Source organism: Perca flavescens, chromosome 24 (genome assembly GCF_004354835.1).
Source record: "Perca flavescens isolate YP-PL-M2 chromosome 24, PFLA_1.0, whole genome shotgun sequence".
NCBI lineage: Eukaryota > Metazoa > Chordata > Actinopteri > Perciformes > Percidae > Perca > Perca flavescens.
In genome coordinates, this window is record NC_041354.1 from 4,567,085 (window position 1) to 4,592,242 (window position 25,158).

At 43.2% G+C, this 25,158-nt stretch overlaps 1 protein-coding gene across 4 annotated transcripts in view; it reads right to left on the reverse strand.

Annotated features, from left to right (window-relative positions):
- LOC114550827 (nck-associated protein 5-like) overlaps window positions 1-25,158 on the reverse strand; it is a 130,097-nt gene that overhangs the window by 99,221 nt on the left and 5,718 nt on the right. For 2 of the 4 annotated variants that reach the window (XM_028571725.1, XM_028571726.1), the window contains exon 2: window positions 21,960-22,062. In XM_028571725.1, coding sequence (XP_028427526.1) covers window positions 21,960-22,062 — 103 coding nt within the window. Of the gene's footprint in view, window positions 1-17,672; window positions 17,793-21,959; window positions 22,063-25,158 lie in introns of those variants that run through there. The other 2 variants (XM_028571724.1, XM_028571727.1) reach the window with 2 other exon arrangements.

Genomic DNA, 25,158 nt, shown 5'->3' on the forward strand with positions numbered 1-25,158 from the left:
ATGTTTCCAGACAGGATGGGAATCAAGGAAACAGGGAGCGTACATGGGGTAGAACTGTATGCCCCTGCCCAGATTTTTACAAGCCTGGGGGTTGCTGGGTTTTATTATTATCTGGGGGCCAATATTCAGCCAGGTGTACTTGGAAAGGGAGGGAGAGTGGTGGTGACAGAAATGAAAAGGAAACTAGGACCTGGCAACCCACAGGAGCACGGGGGGAAATAAAGAGGCTGCTGTAAGAAAGAGAGAAAGGATCAGAGAGGTTAGAGAGACGAGAGCAACAAAGCGAGGGGACGACATCAAAAATTGGAAAGACGATAAATCCTCAGCAGTCTTGACAGACTAGTAAGACGCACAACGAAATAAAAAAAACAAAGTAGGGCATCAACAAACACAGGCCAATGACTTTCTGAATTTACATTCACCAACTCAATATATCCACTTTCATGATGAAATTGCAGCATCGAAATGACTACCAGGTCATTTTCTGTGACTCCTTCCACACTCCCAAACGTCAGTGTTCCTATCCTGCACCAATGACACAATGTCTAACAAACCCTGCAGAACCCATCCCCCTCTAACTGAGCAACCGTAGCCCAAAAGTAGGACTGAGTTCATATGGAACTGTATAATCCAATGACAACAGCTATTATTAATTGACAATATCTGATCCACTTGACTGTGACGTCAATGATTGAATCCAAACGTCAGTGAGTCCCCGAACCAAAGGAAACAAAGAGCATGGGGGAACGTGAGTTTGGAAAGTGACAGGGGGAGAGGCAGATCAGAGCGGAGGGCTGATACTAAACAGATGTTGCTTGGTTCACAGGGGGAAGTTGGGCTTCTGTTTATGCAGGCCTTGACTGACAGGCGCCGCACCTAACTGAGCCACAGTGAAGCTGCTTCATGCGCGAGAACCAACAGAGGGCTGATCAAGTGTGACCCTAAATGATGGCATCAAGTTTAAAAACAAAAAAAACAACAACAAAGCATTACCTACTCTAAAGTAGAGAGGAAAGGAGAGGATAATCCAACAAACAATTCAGCAAAATCTCATTACCTCCAAGCTTGTTTTTTCGACAGATATTTCTTGCCCAAGAGACTGTCAGATTTCCTGACATTTCATGTGTATTAGCGCCAGGCCTCAGTTTTATCACAGCTTCTCCTCTGTTTAATCCAGAGGCTGATTTATTGACGGGGCCCGTCTGTGAGCAGAGTCTGCCGACCCAGGTGCCGGGCAGATGTCGAGGCAAGCGTGGAGGCAAAGCGTTGCATTCCTGCTCGAGAAAGCATTAAATGTCAGCGTCTGATTTTTTTCGTTTCTCTCCGTCTTCCTGCTTCGGGATGGGGAGCGGAGATCGTGCCTGCAGGCATGTGTGGAACCATAACCGGGAAAATGGAAATGTGACAATAAGACACCGTTTGTTTGCGGTCCTGTCATCCCCAAACCCACCTGTGCCACTCATGCTTATCAGATCCACATTTCCTATCTGACCTGACAGTGACGGAGAGCGGATCAAGATACAGTGAGGTGATTTATTTTTTGAAAATGGGGGAGGTAGAAGAATAATAATGAGAAAGGTGAAAAGAGACGGGTTGTGGTGACTTTTGACCTGTACAGCAGGACTCATTGCAATGATTATTCCCGTGGTCATGAATTATTCCTGTGGCAATGCACAGAGGGTGATCTCGGAGTTTTTGCTCGGCGCATCTTCTCAGACAGACTGTGGGGGTGGCAGTAGCCTCGGGGTTAACAAAACAGGTTTGTGGCCAAAAGGTTGCCAGTTTGATTCTGAGGGCTAGAAATGTGCGTGGGGAGTGAATAAGTAATGCACACACTTTTCTAAACCGATATGCCTCTGACCGACACAGCGGAGTTAACCAGTAGCCTACATTACACACAACACTGCAGTAGTCCCGGCAAAGGTGGTGTAAATCTAGGTAACCCCCATCCCTGAGGCATTGCTGTAAATAAGAGTGTCCTTAGTGAACTTGCATTGTTAAATAATACATGTTAGGCAATGCCTTCTTTTATGCATGTTCATTGAATCATTTGAGGATCACTGGCACTGAATTTCATTTTAAAAAGAGTCAGTCTAACCAAATTACAAAGAGATATTTTCAGCCATAGAAATGTAGATATCCTGTAGTGTGATACTTCTGTAAGTTTGTCCTCTACATCCCCCTCTCACATTACACATAGACACCCATTGGTTTGATAAATAAAAAAAAAAAAAAAAAAAAAATCTTGACTAGTGCAGCTTTAAAGTTTCAGCATAACCAAATCTATCATTTAAGCTGAACATAATTATCTTTTGTGTTAATGTTGACACGTTTAACTTGTCAAAAACAAATACTTCCAGCCTAGCATGCAACCGCCCTGCAGGGTTTTCAAGTTTATCCACACTTTGCGAGCGAGGATCATTTTGTGAAACGTGATGCTGCCACCATTTGCATGTAAAACAGGCTCCCGTATAGCAGACCGACCACAAAGCTCACAGGAAGGTTTTTTTTGTTCTTATATTTCAGTTCCGATGTCGGGGCAGCAATTGTGGCTTGAAGAGATCATCTACACCCTACTTTGGCTGCATCTATTTCATGGGTTAATGTGAACAAAGAGCTCTCAGTGCAGCAGCTCGCCGCACTCCGTCAAGTGATCTGAGAGAGGACGGAGAGTCCAATAATTCAGCAGCATAAAATATTTAAAATCTGCCATCATCGACTTTTGAAAAGCATTATTGCAGCCTATTTCAGTTTTTTTTTTTTTTTTTTTTTTTTTTTTAACAGTCAGAGCTCATCCATGGTGGGAAGAAATTTTAAAATGAATCTGGGGCCAACCACACACTGTATTTACACAGTTAATGGCACTAAATCCTTGTTATCATCTCAAGTGGAGTCTTATTTTTAGCAGCCATATTTGTTTGATTTCTTCCAGATGGGAGCTGGGGAAGAATTCTCTGTTTCTGTTTAAGCCTCTCAGACGGGGTGACATCAGTGGACTTGAATACTCTGTTGTCACGGGATTGCAACGTATTGGATTTCTCTGTGTTAAGAACTTTGAAGCCCCCCCCCAAAAAAAAAAAAAAAAAAAAAAAAAAAAAAATGAAACAAGAGTGTCAAAGGTCTATCTGATAAACAAATTACATTTCCATCGTTATCATAACCAACCGTCTGAACAGGAGCCTCGATACAAATATTTGTATTGAAAGGTTTCTTTGTGACTTTCATATCCTGAGATGTTTCAGCATTCTGAGATATTTTAGGATCAGAATGTGATAATCCCGCTACTGTGGGAAAATGTCGCAGTGCAAGGACACAAATTTCCTTTGCTTAGGCCAGCTATTTGCTCTTACAATAACAACACTGTTCTATCATTATTTGTTTACTCAGCTAACCCTCTTTATCTGGGGCAGCCCCCCTTTAAGCGAACACTCTCGCATTCTCTGAACTCTCTGGAGGCCATTTCTCAACCCGGGGCCCTCCAATAGGCTGATTCTGAGGGGTTACAATAGATCACCTATTAGATGCCCCCTACCACTGAAAGCATTACCTTCAGCATGAGCCCTGGTATTATACACGGCCTGTATAATACCATGGCATTGAACGGGACACGCCAGAGCGTTCTGCATTGTTCCCCTTTGGGGTCAGAAGTTGGGCTCACCACGTTGGTCGTATTATTTAGAAATCCACTCCATGGTAGGCTAAAAAACCTGACTGTTACATTTCTTGAATGGATAACAGATATGTTGAAAAAACAGTTTTGGTAAACATTAGGGCTGCTCGATTATGAAAAAAATAAAAATCACAATGTTTTTGGTCAATTTAACATGATTACTCAGACTTTTGGAAAGAGGTTGCATTTTTTTTTTTTTTTTTTTAAACCGTGAAACCGAAATTTCCCCATTTGAACTTTATTTTTATTCAGAACACAAGACAAAATAAGAGCTAACCTGCAAAACATACTGTAATGTGCAAAATAAGGATTTTCCTGATAACATTGTTTTTGTGATCGTTGGGAGATGAAATCACGATAAAAATTTGATTAATTGTCCCAGTAACTTTGCTTTTTGTGAAAATAGTCAGTTGCAGCTCTAGCTAAAATCGGCACTGAAACTGAAGACACAATCATGGGAGTCAAAAATGGAACTCAAATCAAATGTTTCTTTCAACATGGTCTTATGAGGGAACAAATTGCTATTATCTGTATTGTTTTGTTGCACGTCAGAAGTGGATACCTGATCACACTGTTAGTGCAATGAGGCCTGAAAGGGACTAAGTCCGTCTGAATGGAAGCCCGATGAGAAAATGAAGAGCTTTCACCATCGCCTCATTCCAGCATCCCCTCTGAGTACTTGCTGCACATAAGAGGTCCATTTACAGTGAAACGTATCCTGAGTCCATTCAAATGCTTTCCATGTTCCCAGTGTACACAGACCCCATGCTGGAGTTGAGCCATGCGAGCAGTAGGGGAAGTGGGTCAGGGGAGAAAGGCTTAATAATGCACTAATTCAGCTGGTTCGACTTGAGTCTCATAACCCCCCCTCCTCAATGCTGAGGCAGAAATGAGACAGAGGAAGGGCAGGGAAGACAGAAAATCCAACCAGGAAATGCCTCTTAATTAAAGCTTGTTTGTATGTGAATAAATTGGAGGGGCAGGGTTGTACTGCAATATTTAATAAAGAGTAAATATAGATCGCTTTGTTGAGCTGTTAGCACTTCTGACCCATTTCCTGCAAAATGATGATAATCCCAAAGAAATGAATTTGATGAAATAATCGTAGAAATCTTGTTTGCTCTGCGTGATTTTCCTGTGTGGAAATCTCCAGCTCCTCCAGCTGCTGTGCCAGATGGATGGATGTATGGCCGTGGCTCGATAGCCCGTTGGCTGCCACGTGTTTCCACAATTGCCCCTCAGCGACCACCGTGACCACACACAAAGGCAATAGTTGACCACTGACACTGCAGACAATCAGCCCTGAGGGTCAAACAGTCCTGTGCAAAGCATCCCTCATTCAATCCTGCTCACCTGAGGCTCAGTACGCCTCATAAAACCCCAATCACTCCTCTGATGTCTGGACGCGGAGAGAGGGTCCCGGGGAAATCATTGAGCGCCACAAGCACATCACCATAAAGTTGAGTTATGGACTCATGAAAGGCATGCAGATCATATTATCTCTTTAGAAAGTGACTGAGACTCAATAATGTGAATGGCTCCAGCTAGCCGGATAACTCAGACAAATGTTACTACATGCAGATGATATTGATTCCTCTCATGGATCTTTTTGTAGGAACAACAAAGAGCCTAGCATCCAAATTACTTCATCTTAAGAAGCAGTTGGTGATATTTAAGGCTGGAATTGCACGGCAAAAGAAATTACATTAAGTTATTTAAACTATGGAGTTTTGAATCTTAAAAGCAGATATTGTAAATAAATATATTGATAAATAATATTGATAAATTGTTGCAAAATTTCTCACGAAAGGATGAAACCAAAAGGACTTTTTGCAGCGTATAATAGGATCTGCAGAAATGGCCAATCTTCCAGCCACTGACTCTTTAGGATTGTGCACCATCAAACAGCTTCTGCATGAATTTCCTTCCAATCACAGTAATGGCTCTGCACCTCATATTGATACTTGGCATTTAAGATGATGTGTTGACAGTGTTATGATGAGCGCTTTAAAGCCCTGAGATAACACAATTGAATACCATGTGGAACTGCAAATTGCTGGCTTGATTTCTAATCTGCAGCGTGATTAGGAAACTATGCCCTGTACTGTGTTAGCAGGCTGGGAAAAGATCAACACAGTCTACAGTCCGGTCATGACTGCGCCCGACTCCTCAAATAGTGGGAGTGGCATGAAGGTCACTGCCTCTTGACTGCGAGGTTGTGGTGAAGTGTAGCCGGCAGGTGAATTTGGTGAGCTGGACTGGACTCAACTCCCTCTCGCAGAGTGGAGACATGGCTAGCATCAGCCGCAAACGCTTCTGACAGAGCGCATTAGCCACGTCAGACGAAATCAGGTTGCCTGCAGACAACACCTTATTATCATGCAACACACTGCAGCACTTTGAGGCAAGGCAGATCTCTCAGCTTTTGTTGGGTCCGACTCGCGTTGCTGTGTTTGCATTCGAGTGAGTTCCAGCGCAGGATATTGTGGAGAAACATTGCAGGGAACGGCTCATACTACCAAAATAACCACCGGCAGTTTTCTTTAAAACATGTCAGACAGAATTAAAACCATTTTCTCACAACGAGCAACACAGCCCAGAAAGGATACAGGCTGCGCACATAATCTCTACCCTACCCACCAAAATAACTTCCAACAAAAAGTGTGACGCACAAGTTCAAACACTTTCTACCACAACTCGCATCAAGTGGGTAAAATTGCCTTCAGTGCAGTCTGGGAGATAATAGGAGCCCATCAGTATTAAAAATCTTCCACATGAGGCTGCAGGCCTTCCCTCAGGGCTCCCACCCTGTGACACATCACACAGTCAGGCAGGTGATCTTTTGTTTGGGAGGGAGATGACGACTGAGAGAGAGAAAGAGAGAAAAGCAGAAAGGATAGCAAACAGAGTTTAAAAAAAAAAAAAAAAAAAATAATAATAATAAAAGACAGCTGTGCGGCAGGCTTTTCCCCAGTGTATAGACCATATACAGGAGCACTATTGTATTGTGTCTAGCTCTGCTGCAGGGAGCTGACAGGCCCTTTAAAGATGCAGAGCTGTCTGTACTTCGAGGCTATCAATAGAAAAGCACAGGGGACCAGAAAACATCGGTCAGGGCCGGGCCACATCCAGTTGGTGTTCACTTTTACATGAAAAGACACACGCAGACACACACACACACACACACACACACACACACACACACACACACACACACACACGGAATGTTAAGCATATATATTTGCATATATATTTGCTTACACTTGAACAAGCATCTATGGGAGTCCACATGAGGACAGAGTCTCATTTTGTCACAGTCACCTCTCAATGGCGTCATACCCCCTTTGGCATGAGTCAGTGATGTGGTTGGCGGCCACAAACGGCATCATAAATTGAATTTGTATCCAGTTATAAGCCACATTTTTACAATTCAATTTTAACAACTTGTTCGTGTTTAATTAAATATTTTAACCGGATGACGGATTTTAGTCCCCGGACGTCTGGATCTTAAGTTACTAGACATTCAAGCTGAGCAAACTGTGGCACCTCTCTGCCGACGAGCCAAACCGCATCGGAGAAACACTTATTTTTAACGTGAAACTGATTTATTCAGCGTTTTGCCGGTTTTAATCACCTAGTCAGTTTGTTTTGGAGAGGAGGAGACCTCTGTGGATAATTCGACTCCCGGTATAAAACTCTGAAAGATGAACACTGAAGGTATCTAACCTGGAAAAAGTGACTGACATTGTCGCTCTGTCTTGTTGTTTTGATCAGGAGACCCCTAGGGGGTGAAAATAACATATTGTACCTTTACAGTACAATATGTTTACAGTTTAAACTCAACTTCTGAGCACACCTACAAAAGATTTTAATAAATCGTAATTTTTTTGTAGTTTTGACACTGTAGTGAGTTGGCAGCATCTTCAAGCAGATTTTACAGACCGACGCCACCCAACCTGCTCTGATCATTATCAACCCGTCGTACAAACTTGAGTGATTTATTCATAGTTTAAAAGTGATGAATATTGAGCAATACGTGAAACCCCATCATTCACCTGCACATCATTAAATCCAAATTAACCTTAACAAATCATATTCACAACCATTCCTGGGTCAATAACTGTCAGCAGTATCTGTGGCCAGTTTCCTGTAAGAGCTGCTTCTTTCTCATTAGTGGAAAACCAACATTCAAAGCCGACACCTCACTCTCCGCTGAGCAACGCAACCTGCCCAGAAACCAATGTTGCACATTCACCATAGCATGAGTAACAACATGACCTCAATATTTCGGAAGTGTGTTTGTGTGTCTGTTTTGGGTGGTAGCTGTTGTGGCGGTGGTGGTGAAAAGATAATCCATGCAAAGCTCTGAAGCTGTATTTTGGCTGTTGAAAGCCAATAAGGCGGTATCAAAATGAGGGCAGAGTTAATTAATCATCTCTGCTTCCTTTTCACGACCCTCCCATGACTGTCCCGGGGGCTTGTGCAGTGTGTGTGTGTGTGTGTGTGTGTGTGTGTGTGTGTGTGTGTGTGTGTGTGTGTGTGTGTGTGTGTGTGTGTGTGTGTGTGTGTGTGTGTGAGTGAGACAGAGAAAGGGAAGCAGAAGGGTGGTGCAGGTTGCAGCTGGGGGATATTAGCATAAAGTAATGTGAGCCAGCAGACTGCTGAGCTGCTGTAAGCCTGGTGCAAACCTCTCAGGAAAAAACAGGAAACTACCGACACCTGCTTTGTTCACTGACCACTGAAAAAAGCGTCGTAGACACATAAGAGACCGTGGAAACAATATTAGTTGCTGATGTTGCACTGATTAAAAACTAACACAAACTATCCCTTTCATAATGCAGTTTTAAAAAGTACCATATCAGTGATTGTTGCATATTAGTTTGCATTACTGCTGAGACAGTATGTTCAAGGAGGCATTCGCATGAGATTGTTTTGTACAAACGAGAAATGATGCTGTATGCGCAGACACACAATCAAACTGTGACTTTGGATGCCACTGACAATTAAACTTCAGAGAGAAAGCAAAATGTCTTTCCAAAGATTTGACGATTTTGTTTTCCCAAGATCTTCCGTCCAGCCGTCTTGCCACCACCCGTAATTAGTTTTAATGTTTTGCAGCTGCGAGTAGCTCATCTTTCTTTTTGTGCATTGCAATGTGGCACAGCAGCACAAGACAGCCAACAAGAGTGTGTCACATCATTTTGCGTCATCACCGCCAGGTGTAATGACGCACGACAGTCATTTTTGCATCAAATTTAAAACATCTGGGCTTGTCAGTTAGTCAGATACCCAGTTGATTCAGTCAAGAAGGGATCGCCACAGGAGGAATAATTGCAGAAACCAAAAACTACTATACCTAATTGCTGGCAGACAGGCTTGAAATAATGTGAATCTAACTAAATTTTGTCAGTTTTTCAGTATGAACACATACTCAAAACCTGCTCAGGATTAGCATGTATTATGGGATTGGGATACAGCTCATGCCCTGCTGATTTAAAATTTTCAAAACAGTGCCTGCTTGCAACTCCGTTGACCCCAATGAGATAGCATTACTTTGACAAAAAGTGACAAAGAATCTCAAGCAAGTTCCTGCAAGTTGATATTAAAATGAAAACAATGGCTGCCCAGAGGGAACTTAATCAAAAATCATATGGTTTGCTTTGGATTATGTTCTTATTAGCTAATGGGTTAGAGCATGTAGAACACCCGTTTGCTCCTCTAAAGAGATTTGCTTTGTGGCCATTTTTTTAAATTTTTTTTATTGTTGCTAGTGCCACAGGCAGGTTGATAAGGCTTTCATTTTGGCAGCACAGGCTCCACCGGCTGAGGATGATAAAGAAAAAGCACTCCTTGGACTTTAAAGGTGGTTTGCACACCAAACAGACCTCTGTTGTGGCCTCGGTGCACGTAACGCTTTCATTCAATTTACAATAAAAGCAATGTTAACGGGAGAGAGTCTCTTGTGGTCCAGACAAAGCTTTCTTTAGTTGCAGGCTTTGAGTGCAGCATCAGTACGGACATGCAACCCAGAAATACGACGGACAGTGCAGAACATCAGCCATAATGCCAACATTCATGCCACAATGCATTACAGCCAAAATGAAAGAGACAGAAAAGAAAAAAAGAAATCACTCTTGAAGTATTTTTGCTTCATAGAAGTCTTTCAGGCTGGAAAATCAGAACAGCGCGTGTGTGTAGGTTTGGGGTTGTGGGGGATTTCTAAACGGAGCACAGGGAGCGATCTGGGCATGAGGAGAAATAAGATGGAAAAATGCAATCATGCATCCCGGGCCTCTCCAGCTCCTCGTTGTGTCGTTTCCCCCCCCCACTCCTCTCTCCTCCACGAGCCATTAGTCACTATCCAGCTCCTGTTAATGTAATTAGATAAAGGATATATGGAGCCACAGAGCTCGGCGGGGACATTTGTCTGCATAATTGCGTCCATGCGGTGGCAGAGGCTAAGAACCCATGGATTTCCACTAAACACCTCTAGATAAGTCAGAAAAAGTTAAGGGAAGAGCAAAAGAAGGACAGAGACATTTGGAGAGTGAAGGAAAATGAAAGATAGAGAAGAGAAAAGACAGATCTCCTGAAATAATCCATTGTCTCTTTTTTTTTTTTTATCTTGTCTGTGTTTCCAGAAGAACATAAATCACTTTTTTTCTGGGCAATCCAAAAAGACGAGGGATACCACATCACTTCTGCTTTTTCCACTACAAAAAAAATAAACACAAAACCAAAGACATCAAAGCACTCCAAACCATCCTCAAACACAGGTGATATTTTTAGATCTGACTGTTGCTTCACATTCAAATGCTGGTTTTCTTCCCCCCAGTACACACACACACACACACACACACACACACACACACACACACACACACACACACACACACACACACACACACACACACACACACACACACACACACACACACACACACACACACACACACACACACACACACACACACACCTCATTAGGCAAACTCGTGATGAACTGTCAAATGTCACAATCCATCTCAACCATATGTGCAGATGGCACGCTGGTCCCCTGATTCAGACCTTCTGGAGATGTATCGCAAAACGTGAAACAAGCTTGATTCTCGCATGTCATTAGTCGCAGCTTGTCAGCTAGTGACCTACATATAGAACATGGGGAGATCACTACACACTGCACCGCACACAGTCAAGAAGTCCTGCATTCCTTTACACTTAACAAGTGTGGACACACACCGTGTCAGTCCAAAAAGCAAAGCCAGGGATCTAAATAATGATTACTTTTTACTATAAATGTATCGTAAGATCTGTTTTTTGATTAATTGTTTAATCATTTAGTCTGTGCGATGCACCAGTGGTCCAACCAACAGTCAAAAACCAAAACAATTTACAGAGAAGAAAGGCAGCAAATCCTCACAGTTTTAGAAGGTGGAACCAGCAAATGCTTGTCTTTGACTTCAACAATAAATCAAATACAAACTTGTACTTCACTTGCTTCCTGATGAATTTTAACTTCCCCCTTTCGCCAACCCTCCCTCCCCGGGCAATTCCTGTCTTCCGTCCGGGGCACTAGCGTTGTAGGTGGTTGTGGATTTGGGCGGACTGGAGGGCAGGATGTTAGCCTGATTATCACCCAGTCAGACCTACTTCCAGCTCCAGACAGCCTGCCTCCTGCCCCAGATACCTCCTAGACGGATGGAAGGCTGGAAGGGATGGAGGGACCGGAGGGGAAATGTATGGACCCAGACTCACCGCCAGCAGCTCCAGCAGGGAAATGTTTTGGGGTCTCCCGCACACCGACACGATGCCGTGGTCCGCGAACTGGCTCATCCTGCGTCCGCTTGTCTCGTCTGCTCTTCCTCTTCTTCGTTCCCCACTTCTGCCCTAACTGCCTTGCTGAGTCTCAGCTGCTGCTTGCCACATGTGTGTGTTTGCATTCAGCTGTGTGTGTGTGTGTGTGTGTGTCTCTCTGAATGATGATGCAGCAGGCAGTCAAGCAGCCTTGGCAGCGAAAAAGCCTCGTCTGAATTCTCGTCTCTCCTCAGCAAGGCCACATCGGCTCGTCAATATTTAACCAGCAGGTCGGGTCGGATTAAATCACCTGGGCAAGACCAACTGTGGTTGGCTGCCCAGGAGAGCGTGCAAGTGTGTATTTTCATCTGTTTGTGTGTGAAGCAGCGACTGGCTGGCATTTGTGCAAGCGTGTAAAGACATAAAACATTAACACATGTCAAGAGAGGAGTTTAATTCTGACTCCAGGTCGGGTGTTTCTCCTCCTCCTGCGACTCCAGCTTCTGTCCAAATCTCACACTCAGTCATGATGTGGCTTCTGAACACTGGCCGCTTCACCAATACTACCGCAGCTGCCACTCGGGGGATATCTAAGGCAATGTAAAGACGAACTTGGCAGCACAAAAGTAAGGAAATGTGTGCGTGAGCTGAGTGGCAGAGTGACAGCATTATCAAACAGCCAATGAAAGGGCTCCTTGAACTTTGCCTCAGGAGTATTTCCCCCGTCTCACTGTGAGCGCAGCGCCTCAGTTTGACATCAAATATGCTGAATGACTCGCTAATCTGGCAGGAAAAGAGAGAGGGTCCTGATCCAACTACTTCATACTGGTCATTACCCTTTTCCCTGGGAAGACACGTGGGTCAATGGAGGATAAAAGTGAAAGAGCAGTTCTTGTCTAAGTCAAACACTTTATTCTACTTTAAGCTGGTGGTTTAGCCAGAAACTTACAATGAACGAGCAAGTAGAGACCGGTGTCTCCCTTGACGACACACAGCCGTTTGAGCCTCTTTAACTGCAGTCAAATGCTTATAAACTATATATGGAGCTGCCTCAGTGGAGATGCAGTCTTACAGTGCCATTTCCCAAATTACAGTTTGATAACATCCCCAAATAATGCATCTACATCTTGCAGATATGAATATTCCGCTCCCGCTGACCTACATAAGCTGCGTTTTCTCTCGAACAGAGTTGAGCCCATGACCTGTGGCTATCGTTGTGATTGATGGGTGTCGAGTGAGAGGTGGTGCTCCTGCTCAAACAGAGATTACTAACTCATCAGTCAGCAGGCGCCTGGGCAAGCCGCGCTGAGGAATTTATGACATGAGACACAGTTGCTTCACACCGCTCAGGTTTGTGAGAAGCGAGCTGAGGTAATGCAGATGAAAAATCCACACCCCATCTTTAAAGCATTCCTGTAAGTGACTAATTGTTTTCCCATCAAAGCAGGTTCCGACTAGTCATGAGTCCTTTTTTTAAAAAGAAAATTACTATTACTATTGTGCAAGCAAATTGTCCTTTCACTACTGGTTTGAAGATGGATGGATGGATTAAAGCTAATGCCACCAGTCATCTGTGCATCAAACCAGTGTAAACTATTATATAACGGCAGTGAACCATTCCATCCAGAAGACATAATGGAAGACATTATTCACTTAAATGAATAACCATGTCTATATAAGAAAGACTGGGATTTTAATAATGCATCTTTTGGATATTTATGGATACTTCATTTGTCAGGGTGAACGTACCATGACACTAATACCCATATAATGATTTTGGTCTGGGATGGCCAGAAAATTGAATCCGGGTTGGAATGACTGACAATTTTGGTAATGCATCCTTAGCATATGAGATGGTCCATTTGTCAAAGCCTCAATGAGATTAATGGCAAAATAATATAAATATAACAAATCAAGGGTAATTATTGCGGTTTGGAATGGCCGTGAGACTACACCGAGGTAGATATGACTAAATAATTTATGTAATTTGTCAAGTTAGAAACTATTTGCAAATTACATGATGCTGAAATTCCAAAGCAGCTGCGTCAGTGTATGTAAAAATGTGCAAAAAAACAAAAACAAATTCCAATCCCCCCCAACCTTTTTAACCACTAGCCATATAAAAACAAAGAGGTCACCAGGTGCGGGGAAGCACCACTCCTCTATGCGAACACCTGGTAGGAACTCACCATACAGGTCCCACCAGTCTCTGCAGGGTGAGCCAATTACCCCGGAAGGGATCTATTTTGCCCCTATAATGAGTCACAGTGACCGCAGGCATGCACATGTGTGGTAATACCCCATCTTAAGACTCACATACAGACAAGTTAAATTGCATGCAGAAATACTCGTACACATCTACCATATGTCCGCATATTCACGCACATATTAGCAGACAAACTCAATCAGCCCATATCAAAACAAAAATGAGGCCTGGAGCACTTATAGCCATATATCAAATGTTAGTTTTAAAGTGGTTTCTGGATGTATTTACTTAGGGGATCGGAGCTAATGCGGAAACATGTAAATATTTCCCTGGACTGGGAAAGCAGGGGTTCTCAACGTGGCACTTCCCAGACCACCAACCAACACAGAGTCCTGGGAAGAGGCTGAAACATTTTGTTGAGGAGAACTGAAAAATCAGGAGATAATTCTCTGTGGACAAAGCCCTAAAGTCCGACATTCATAACATGTGTCGCCACTTTCAAAAACCCTCAAAAAAATAAAAATAAATAAATGTATAGACAGACATCTACAATAAACTTGGTTTCCCCACATGTTTATCTCTGGTCTGAAAGCATGAAAGATCCCAGCTGAGAGTTTGGCTCTGCGCCTGATGAGGAGGATGTGGTCACAGGGCGGCCACTGTGCAGAAGAATAGACAGGACGCGCTTACCACACCACCGCACCACCTTCTGCCTCTCACACCCACACCCAGTCTGCCATACAGGGAGCCTGTCCCGCCCCAGCTGCAAGGTGAGGAGGTGGGCTTCCCTGTGCTGCTGGCAGATGCAGCCCCTCCTCAGCCTCCTCTATCTGCCTCTCCCCGTATACACTGAGGTCCTAATCCGCATGTCCAATCCTGTTAGCTGCCCTCTGCCAGTTTTGCCTTGCTCAAATCCAAACCTGCAATGCCAACGTTGGAACCAAAGATGGTGCCTCATCTGCATATGATAATCAAACATCCCTTGGGATGGAGCTTCCACGCCAGGTGGACGGGGTTAACACCCTGGGATAAGCTCCACTGACTCCTGTGTTTGGATCATGTTTCAAGTTTCTCTGTTGAGACAGGCCTCTATTTAAACACAGTGAACCCACAAAATAACACTGTTTCACACCTCTAGTGAGAGAGGTGTTGTTTTTACACAGCTTACCTTTGTCAATTAATGGCAAAAATACACTTTTCTAGGTTTTCCATATTTATTTTGTTTTACCACATTATAAATACAAAGGCGACATTAACTACATTTTATGTTGCTGGCTGCTAATGGTCACAGTGACACGACAAGCTCTCATACACTTGTTTTCAGTTCAAATGTGCTGGTGCACATTTGAAACTGGACGATCGAGGATGACTCGAATAAAGATGTAGTTATTGGTTAATTGGACTAATGATGTACAGGGAAACACTAACTCGTCATTGATGCACGTTACCCAGTATGCTTCTCGCTTTGTGCACTTTTTAAGGAGACTTGACCTGAAGAAACTTTGATGTGGTCAGTATAAAGCTGACATAATCAAAGCCTTATTACCAGGGAAAGATAAACCTTCACTCTCCTAAGTGAGCTTAACAACAACAAATGTACTCCCTGAACTGTGTGACTCTCCTATCTTGATAAACTTGAGCCCAGAGTAAATCTGAGGACACACTGGTTAAAGTGTTTGATGCTGTCGGGAGATAACACAACAATTGTCCCTGCAGACTTCAGGCCTCTTAAAAGGCTTCTGTGTTCATGGCGCTGCGCTCTTTTGAGTCAAACCACAGGGCGAATGGTGCTAAGCGCTAATGTTTGGGGAACAATGCATGTGACTCTGACCGCACGCAGTAACTGTTCCAACTTTGATCTCCATCATGATTGGACAAACAGAGACTTTGGCCCCTTTACTCAAAAGGGCACAAAAGAGGGTCTCATTGGCAGGGTAAAATGGACATCCAATTATAAGAGCCAACACAAAGCCCTGAGCGAGAGGGGACACACACACAGAGCAAAAACTCACTGCCCTTCTCACTTCAAAGTAAAAGCCTCCTCAATCAGTTTGGAACGGACCCAAAAGCTTCCTCTTTTAGTTTCCGACTGACTATTAAAGGGTCTTTGATTGAGCCACAAGCCATAAACCCTTCATCACTAAAGATAGCAGTGTACATCAACCCATGTCAGCAGGCAATTTATGCAATATCATTACTGAGGCATGGAACGTTCACGCAACTTATGACATGGGCCAGAGAGCACATTCGCACACATCAGTAGGTCATTGGCAGGCAGGGAAGATGGTTCACATGCTAAGCTGAGAATGAGCAGGTCAGCTGGAATGCTTGGCTTCAAAAATCACCCAAAGCAAATTGTGGTGATCCTTTGCTTTACTCACCTGAAAAATCTCAAAACTCCACTCAAACCCCTGCAGTAAACTCATTTTCTGACATGTGCAAATGACTCTACTTCTTCACCTCTTTTTCACCAAAGTGTTGTGATCACAAAAATGAAAGAGGCATTTAACTTCACTACGCGTGATGCCAAGAACCATAAAAAAAAAAGATTATATAATTGCCCTAATAAAAACACAGGCTAGGTATTGACAGAAGACTGCCAAATCTCATTACTTGGGGGTTGGAAAAACAGACGAGTGGCTCATATCAAAACAGCCTCAACAATTATTAAAACAATTTTACAAGTGCATGGAGGCCATTCAGTCTTATCCACAGCGTGTGGTTGGATATGGGGAAAGCCGCTGCGTTTCAGACTGGAGTCTAGGGAAAAGCCAACGCTGTAACCGCTCCTTGTCAGGTTTATGAGAGAGGAGACAGTTCCCATGAGACCAGAAAAGGAAAAAAAAACGCCACCGCTTCTGCCTCTCGGAGTCAGCGAGTGTCCCATAGTTTTCTGAGTTCCCACACCCTGAGGCCCCGTGGCTACCCACGCGGCGAGCCCAGGTATGTGTGGTATGTCACCTGCACACTGAGGAAGCTGTCAGAGGCCCGGCCCGAGGCTGGTACACCCCTGCTGAGAAACTTGATTTAAACATTCAAGATGAAGTGTGAGAGACTGAGTGCTCTGAGAGAAAGAAGCTGGCTGCTCCAAGAAGAGTCTAAATCTTTTTACGTAACCGGCTCCCACCCAAATTGTCCAATCAGCCTTGGCTTCAGAACCACGCTTTACACCAGTTACTCAAGAATCAAGCTGACACACTGAGTGAGCACAGAGCGATCTCTCGTCCCCTGAGCTTGGCATTCTGTAATATACATGGCGTGAGAACAGGGCCCACGCTGAGGACGGCATTGTCGGTGGATTTCTACTGTATAATTACACTCAATTAGTTTGAGCTGCTCAGTAATAATATCAAACCCCGCCATTTGTCTGCCTGACGATGTGGGAGCCAATCAGATTAGGCTGAGCATTTTTCCCCATCCAGCTACAGGGCCTGCACCCCTGCTAAGTTGTATGTCTCCATTCTGCATTCTAACAACAAGCTGTAATGGGCTGTGGGGGGAGAAGGAGGGGGAAATCCAACCTTGCCTAGCGGACTCCATGCTGGCTTACCGTCAAATTCATTTGCACTTAAATTTAGCATAAACCAAACTAATTTGTCTGTTGTGGAGCTCGTTTCTGGGACAATTTTATTGTCTTACTTTCCGCCAGTGGCAAATGTGCCAGAGAAACAAGTTGCAGCCTGATATAACAGCATGGCAGCAAATCAGCACGTAAAAGACTTTATACGAGGAGGAGGCTTGACAAAAGCCAGGGGGATTTAGCTAAACCCAAATACTTTGGAGATAAACAGGAAAGCACTACCACATGCTGTTTATTCAATACAACTCACAACTATGCAGCAAGTGTTTAATCAGTAATGTGGAGCACTTGATTATTAACCCTCCCCTGCAGAGTGTTTTCAATTTGGCCTTTTGTTATCAATTATCTCTGAGCATGATTGCAGCGCTGCGCTCATCATACATGTTGGCATGGATAAGGGTGTGGTAGAGAAAACAAGGACTCACCAATTTAGGCATCCTTGTGTTGATGAGTATTCACGGTTGGAGGAAATGCATTCGACACCAAGTCTTGGATAGAATCACATGTGGCTCCTTTGTTAGATGAAAAATTGGACATTCGCTACCGAGACAAAGCTGAGAAGACAAGGATAATGAGAGGTGCATTTGTGGCAGTATGTGACAGGACACCTATTAAATCCATTCCAACCAGCAATCACCAAGCCTGAATGTTGAACTTTCCTGAGGTGATTACACACTACTTGAGATGTGCTGTTTAGCCAGTTTAGAAGGGCCTTTCATCTCATGCTGGATTGAGGATGTCTGTGTTGCGCCAAACTTTCTTTAAAAAATAAATAAAATAAAGAAACAATCTGACAGTCAGGCCAGGTGCATATAGGTGTGAAAATGGGCAGAGCTTCAATAATGTTCTTTTCTCTGTATTCCAGCAGAATAAAGCACACACTAGAATATGCTGTTTACCTCTAAATGTATTTTCAGGTCGCAGAAGAAAAACATTTTGACTCTTATGCACCACAGATGATACTTTCTCCTCAATCCTGATGATTTCTGTTTCTCCGTCGTTTAGAAAAGCTAAATTAAACCCATGTGATAGCCTCTACAGTATAGGATAGACCCCTGACAGAGGCTCTGCCGTGACCTAGTTAAAGCTGGCTGGCAGCAGCTAGCAACAGCTCACAGACCGTCCACGGCCATCGGGCTCACCGTGCGCATCCCTGCATGACGAAGAGTCTCATCTGCAGGCGGGCATCAAATGATAAAAATAAATAGAGGCACAGAATCAACCCAGCAACACTGCAGTTATGTAATGCAAATGGTGTCCCAGTTACACACGAATGCTGCTGTATCTGCTGCTACTCTGGGCCATCCACGCTGTGCCATCCACGCTGACTAAGGGTCCACTTCACTTACAAATGTGCAAGTTCACACACCTTTTACATCAAACACACACAAACGTACACAAAGACATTAAGTCAACTGAGTGAAGCCTGGCGCTTTGAGCAGCTTTGGAGCAAACGCACCCAGAAAAATTCCCTCAAACCTAGCCTGCATACATTGAGGAAACATATGCTGGCCCGATGCATTATGCATCGGTGAGGTGGTGGTCCTGACTGACATTCAAGCCCTATGTTCTCCAAATTACTCAGACGATTGATAGAAGCTGTTGTATGGAGCTAGGCCATGCAATCAATCCAAAGATAATTATTTAAATAAATATTTTACCTGGTCGTCAGCTGACATATGGTATTTTGTCTTGAGTTTTTTGCGCCCGTGTGAACCGAATCTCTCTTCATCATCCTATCAGGCCATGAAACACATGGAAGGCCTTGTGAAACGCAGCAAAACAAGGCCAAATGTTCTCGGGAGTGTAATCTACCACAAAATAAGGTTTGACAAAATGGATTGAACATCACTATGTGATAATGCTGGATCACATAGGGTCATCGGTCCAGGTCACGTAGCATGTTACATAAAGTGCATTGTTAACAGACGTGCCTCTGCGTTATATAAAACTGGTTCACAGGTGACAGAGGGAAAAGCTGAACATGCCTGTCGTCTGACGGAATGTCAGAGACAGACTCTTGTGTTTTCTCAGATGCCTGAAAAAATAAATGTATCGGAGGCTCATATCCTCCCAGGAAAAGGAGTGTTTACAGGACTTAGTAGGTTTATCTGTGCCAGGGCCAACAGGGCCAGCAGGGCCACAAGGGCCAGAGACATAATGTCCCCCATCAGCACTGGAAGTATAAAGACCCAGGTTTGAGTTAAGAGACAAACTCAGAGGCCTCAAACTAAGTGAGTGAACAAAGGCTCATTTGACAGAAATTGTAGCATGAATAACAACCAGTAAATACACCATTTGCAATAAATTACTGTACGCATCCACAGTAAATATAAAAAAATAAAAAAAATCACATCCACAATGGTTCCGATGTGTGTCTGTGTCACTGATTCAGCATGAATAAATGCTTCTTTTGATTCAATAGAATGATTTTAAATCAAGTTTTTTGACAGGGAAATGAGTCTTTAATTGTGTGCAGAGGATCTAGTAATCATTCCCTGCCTTTACTTTACCACCAAGAAAGACATGTTTGCATATAATAAGCAGACAAATATTATTCTTCAAATTTGCTACACCAATCAAAAGCAGATTGCACTTTTTATGGTTGCCCATGCCATGGAATTAAATCTGCACAGTGCAACCAGATACATGCTGGACCTTTACCAAAATGCTCCTGGCTTCCTCATGTCCCACTATTAAAACAACCCAGCACCCTTATGCTCCTGATGCCCCGAGTGAGAATAAGTCATGGGGGGTGCAGATAGAATGAGGGGAAAGATAAAGTAAGACGAGTAAGAGTAAAAGAAGAGCGGAAATGAGTTACAAGAGGCCAAACAAGAGGAAGTCAGAGTGCACAAAAGAGGAGAAAAGAAATAAACAAGGGGGAAAATGCATGCATGGATAGTCGAGTGGACAAATGTCAGCATGTTGAATCACAAACCCATATCACAAATATGACCTACTTTCATTTTCCTCACAGTAAATCAGGTCGCCGTGTATCCAATTAGAGCAATTAAAGCCACAGTGAATCTCACATGAACCACTAACTATTAATGTTAGTGATAGCGTTCAGGATCACACAGTCAATAGATAAGAAACCGCACAAAAAACCAATTAATCGTCCACTGCGTCACGTCAAGTTACTCATTCACAAAGCTTACTGTGGATAAATTATAAATCAGCCAGTGTCTCGTCTCGCCAAGAGGATTCGAGTGTGTCACGGTTTAAGTAGGAAATGATTGACAGTCAGGGGTTTGTGCCCTAAATCAAGATGGTTTTCACTGCTAGATTAATTTTTGATGTTCTGTGAATTGAAGAACTTATTTGATGGGTATTAACGGTTTAGTTTTCGGAGTGTATCTATGTGATGTCAATGTAATCAGTGATGTCCTACATTTTAAGATTGTTCCCCAGGTCAGCACATCCTTTAATCACCGAGACACTCTTGCATGTCAGCAGTGGGTTAAGATAGGTCAGCACCAAGTCATAAAGTCAGCCAGGTCAAGTCAATAAAGTGGGTTGACATCTTTCGGCTTCATTAAAGATTCACAATCAGTGAGTATGCAACAAGCTGCACCATAAACAACAAAATTGCCTCCGGAAAATTGCAGCTTTTATTACTTAATGGTTTTATAGTGTTTGAGGGTGTATTTTTCCTTTAATAAAACACTCCCTTCTAATTAGCTACACTGAGAGACTGCATTCAAACAGTTGCCATATATTCTGTGACCAATGTGTCCTTGATGGCTTCCGCATTTTCTTTCATCAAAATGCTATTTTAAGACTCTCGATTTATTTCCTGTGCAGTGACTGCACTGTATGCACTGAGGGGGAATTAAGCTTCTTCACGACCACGCAGACACAACACAGCAGCCGCTATATGTCTGCACTTGACATTCAAAAGAGGCTGCTTCACCTTCAGTTAGCCCTTAGCCAAAAACAAGTTTCCACTCCTGTGATTCCCAAGAACGGTCTGGCATAGAGATAAGCCTGTCAATCACCGGAGGCCACAGTGTGTCTCACAAACAGCCTTTTTTTTTCCTCTGCTGCTTGACACGTGGATTTGTGCACTTTCATTTTAGCCTCAATGCTTGAATCTCAGAGTGTCTGTGGCATTATTATAAATGTGCATTTTCTTGTCTGATTGATAGAATAAAAAGTCATCTACACTTTGATCATAAGATGTCTTACATCGTCTTTCTCTTCCAAAACGCTTGACATAAGTGGATATTTCCTGGGAAACAGTTGCCTGAGCATGGGAAGTGAAGCCCGTTTCATTCCCAGCAGATGATTATAAAAAAAACAGAGTGGATAGTTAGCATGAACACTGTTAGCTACTATGTATAAAGAGACAAAAGAGCGCCACCTGCAGAAGTGCAGTCTAAACAAGCCACAGCATTGCCAGCATGGTCCCAAAGAGAACATCATTAACAAAAAACACCACAAATGATATCTTTTAGAGATTTGATAGTGATAGTATCTACAGTACATTGCTCCCCAATGCTTAAATAATTGTCTGTTTCACCTAAAAGTCTCCTATAGTCCAAGCCATTTAAAGTTAAAAGAAACTGAAATATTCTCAAACATATCTTTCTGGGGATAAAGTCCATAGTGCAGCAATAGATCAACAAGACAAAATGAGGACATTCCACAATGTCTGCTTCCTCACTAAGTGACCAATCTGACAGAGCGTGTGTCGGGAGCTGACTTACCGGCAGGCCGCTGTCAAGAGACAATCTCTTTAACTGCTCTCTCCTCTCCAGGTGTCTGTACATGGTCCCTCTGCCCTGCGGCGATCCACACACCTGGGAAGCCCTTGAGGGAGGGGAAAAGGGAGGAGTGGACAGAGGGAGGGGGGGGGGGGGAGAGAGAGAGAGAGAGAGAGAGAGAGAGAGAGAGAGAGAGAGAGAGTCAACAAGGAACACCTCATGTCCGGTAGGTCACGTTTCCGCTATTAGAGGGGCTTTCACCTTTTAAAAGAGTTCAGAGTCCAAGTCAAGAGCAGCAGAGGCAGCAGATTCAGACATATTACAGGCTTCTTTTTTCTTTTGTCACTATATATCCTCTCTCTCCCATTTCTTTCAGTTTCTACTATTTTCTATGACGGAAGCGGGATTGTAGACCTCTCTTTCAGCCTTGTAGGATTCTAGGATCACAAAGCTCCGACTACATCTTACTACTTGGCGTCACCCAGGCATCCCACCCTCCAACCCAATCCAAAAACCCCAAGCTTTAGCCCTTTTGTTTTTCTAGGCCTCTCCAAACAGTGCTGGGAACCAGTCCGACCTGGTCTGACTGAGGCCACAGCGGAAGACAAACACTTCACGCATACTACTCCTTTACAAAGAGCCCAGGCTTTAGAGTCACTGTGGTGGTGCACAGAGTAAGCACACCATTTCCTAGTTGGTTAGGACAGGGTCAAAGGTCAGCTGATGGACACTTCAGGGTCAGAGACCCTATCTGTGCAACACAACTGGTAGTACCACGTGCAGGTATGCATGTATGATGTATGATGTGTCCTACGTCACTAATGCCGTACCACTGTATGGTACGGCTTGGTACCATTACTTTCCTCTTTTTGTTTTCCACTGCGGATAGTACCCCCTCAGTGTAGGCGACAGGATTCTCAGCTCATCGTCATAGCAACATCTGGTGAAACTGCCTTGACATCATCTTCGTCAATTGTACAGCAAGGTGTACACTTAATGTACTGCACGGCGTTGGTTAAGCCATTTTTTTAAATCTGGGTCAAGTGAATAAAAAATTGGCAATCCTTTCTGACCAATCAGTGGCCTGCAGCGTTATAACTTCACCTTCTAGTATCAGCTCAGCTGCCTTGGATCAAGGTGGTGCCAAAACAAAGTACCAGATACTATCTATAAAACTTTTGTCAATGGAAAACCGAAAAAAGAGCGAGTTGAGTCAAGCAGTAACATGCAGTGAAACACATCCACCGCTGTCAACTCAACTTTTTTCGTTTTGTGTTTTGGAGAGTAGGGAATCAACAAATCAAAGTAATGATAAATACATTAGAATTTACTTTAGTAACAACCTCAACACTGATTGGCATCATACTGATCATGCATATTATAGTTTAAAAAACACAATTTCCACATATTTTGGCCAAAAAAATGCAGGGTAGTTAACCTTTGCATGACAGTTATTGTTTTAATATGATCTTAGGATATTTTTTCACAGTAAACGCTATAACAAGTATTACATTTGGAAGTGCTTTTTAGAAATGATCATAGCAAACCTCCCAAATTCATCTTATGACACCCTCAGCATAAGATCCACTGGTGCGATAACCACACACCTGCTAAGTGCCACTATTGGCCACTAAGTTCAGAATGAGGCTGAATTGTATTTATCCCCTTTTTTCAGGTTAGTTGTGTTTACTTGCCTCACAAACCTACTTATGCAACCACATTTTCCAAAAAGCATCCCAAAGTGCCTTTTGCATCTGCTGCAGGCTATATCTGTTACACCCTGTCTAAAGCTTCAGCAGTGTGACTGCACTTGTCAAACAATTCCCACACATCAACATGACATGTTCCATCCACTGCCAATCTGGTAAGTCAAAACGTATTGACATGAAGCCGCAAACATCAGACTGCATGCAGGATCAGCCACTATGTTTTCATCCAGAACTGATGTTATATTTCTTAACATGACACAGTCTCCTTCTGCCCCATTTCTAAATACCCTTGGGTTATGTAGTGTATAAGGAGGTTGCCTAATCAGTGAACAGGATGTGAAATGTCTTTGATGACACAGAGACTCCTGCCTGTCTCTTGGTCTTTGTAATGACTAATTGTGCAAATGTATTGCATCAGAAGAAATACTGGTCTATGTTTAGATTGCATTTCAGTTTGGTCCCTTTCCGCTGAAGATTAGGAGAGGAAGTAAAAGCCCATGGCTTCCTTTCAATTGAGATGGGGGGTTATAGGAAATTGAGAGTAAATGATTAAAATGGATTATAGCAGTGTGCCCGATTGCCCAGACCCAACTTGGAAAACACAGACACCATTTTCCTTAGGGTATATAGAAAGTGCGAGGGATGAGGTAGTGGATCGGAAGTGATACAGATTAAGCAAACACATTAAAAGCCAGATATCAGTGGTAAGCCGATAAAAGCAGGCAATAAAAGCACGGCAAACTCTTGTCTTTGACAAACCAAATGGTGCTTAGTCTTTTTGCGGTCACAAACAGAGTTTCCATGCAAGATCACAAAATACATTAAGATGCAATTTTTGCCAGTGAAGATACTGATTCCTTAAAGAGGTTATTTACCGATATTCCGTGCTGTACCCTTCAACACCCAGCCAATAAAAGCCAGAGACAATTTGTCTCTCATCAGTCATTGCAGACATTTAAAGAGCACTACACAAAACGGTTAAAACGGTCATGGCTGGTGTAAGACCATGGTGTCGTTGCTTTGGTTTGTTTGGACGGCACTTACTCGCTGATTTTGCAGTATTTTTATGAAAGTTTAAATTTGAGGTTCTATTGGAACTCGAGGCATTTATTCCGAGGCTATAAAATATGTTTTAGAGAACTGGTAATCAACATCTCATTTGTTTAATATTTACTGAGCAGAACTAGAGTTCGTCGAAGCATGGAAATCTGATTGGCTGTCGAAAGCTGATGTCTGTAAAAAGCAGCGCCATGGCCAATTTTCCTCAGCCGACAAACTTGTTGACTGTCACATCGTTTGTTTCTTGGAAGCATATCTTGTAAAGGAAATTATACACTTTGTGACTGTTGGCCATGACAAACGCTATTTTAAATATGCAGAGACACACTGGTTTAACAAGTACTGGTTTGTTGACTAACTAGTGACTACTAGCCGTAAAGAAATAATGACAAATTGAAATGCTCCTTTGCGTAGGTTTATGACAATCCAAGGGC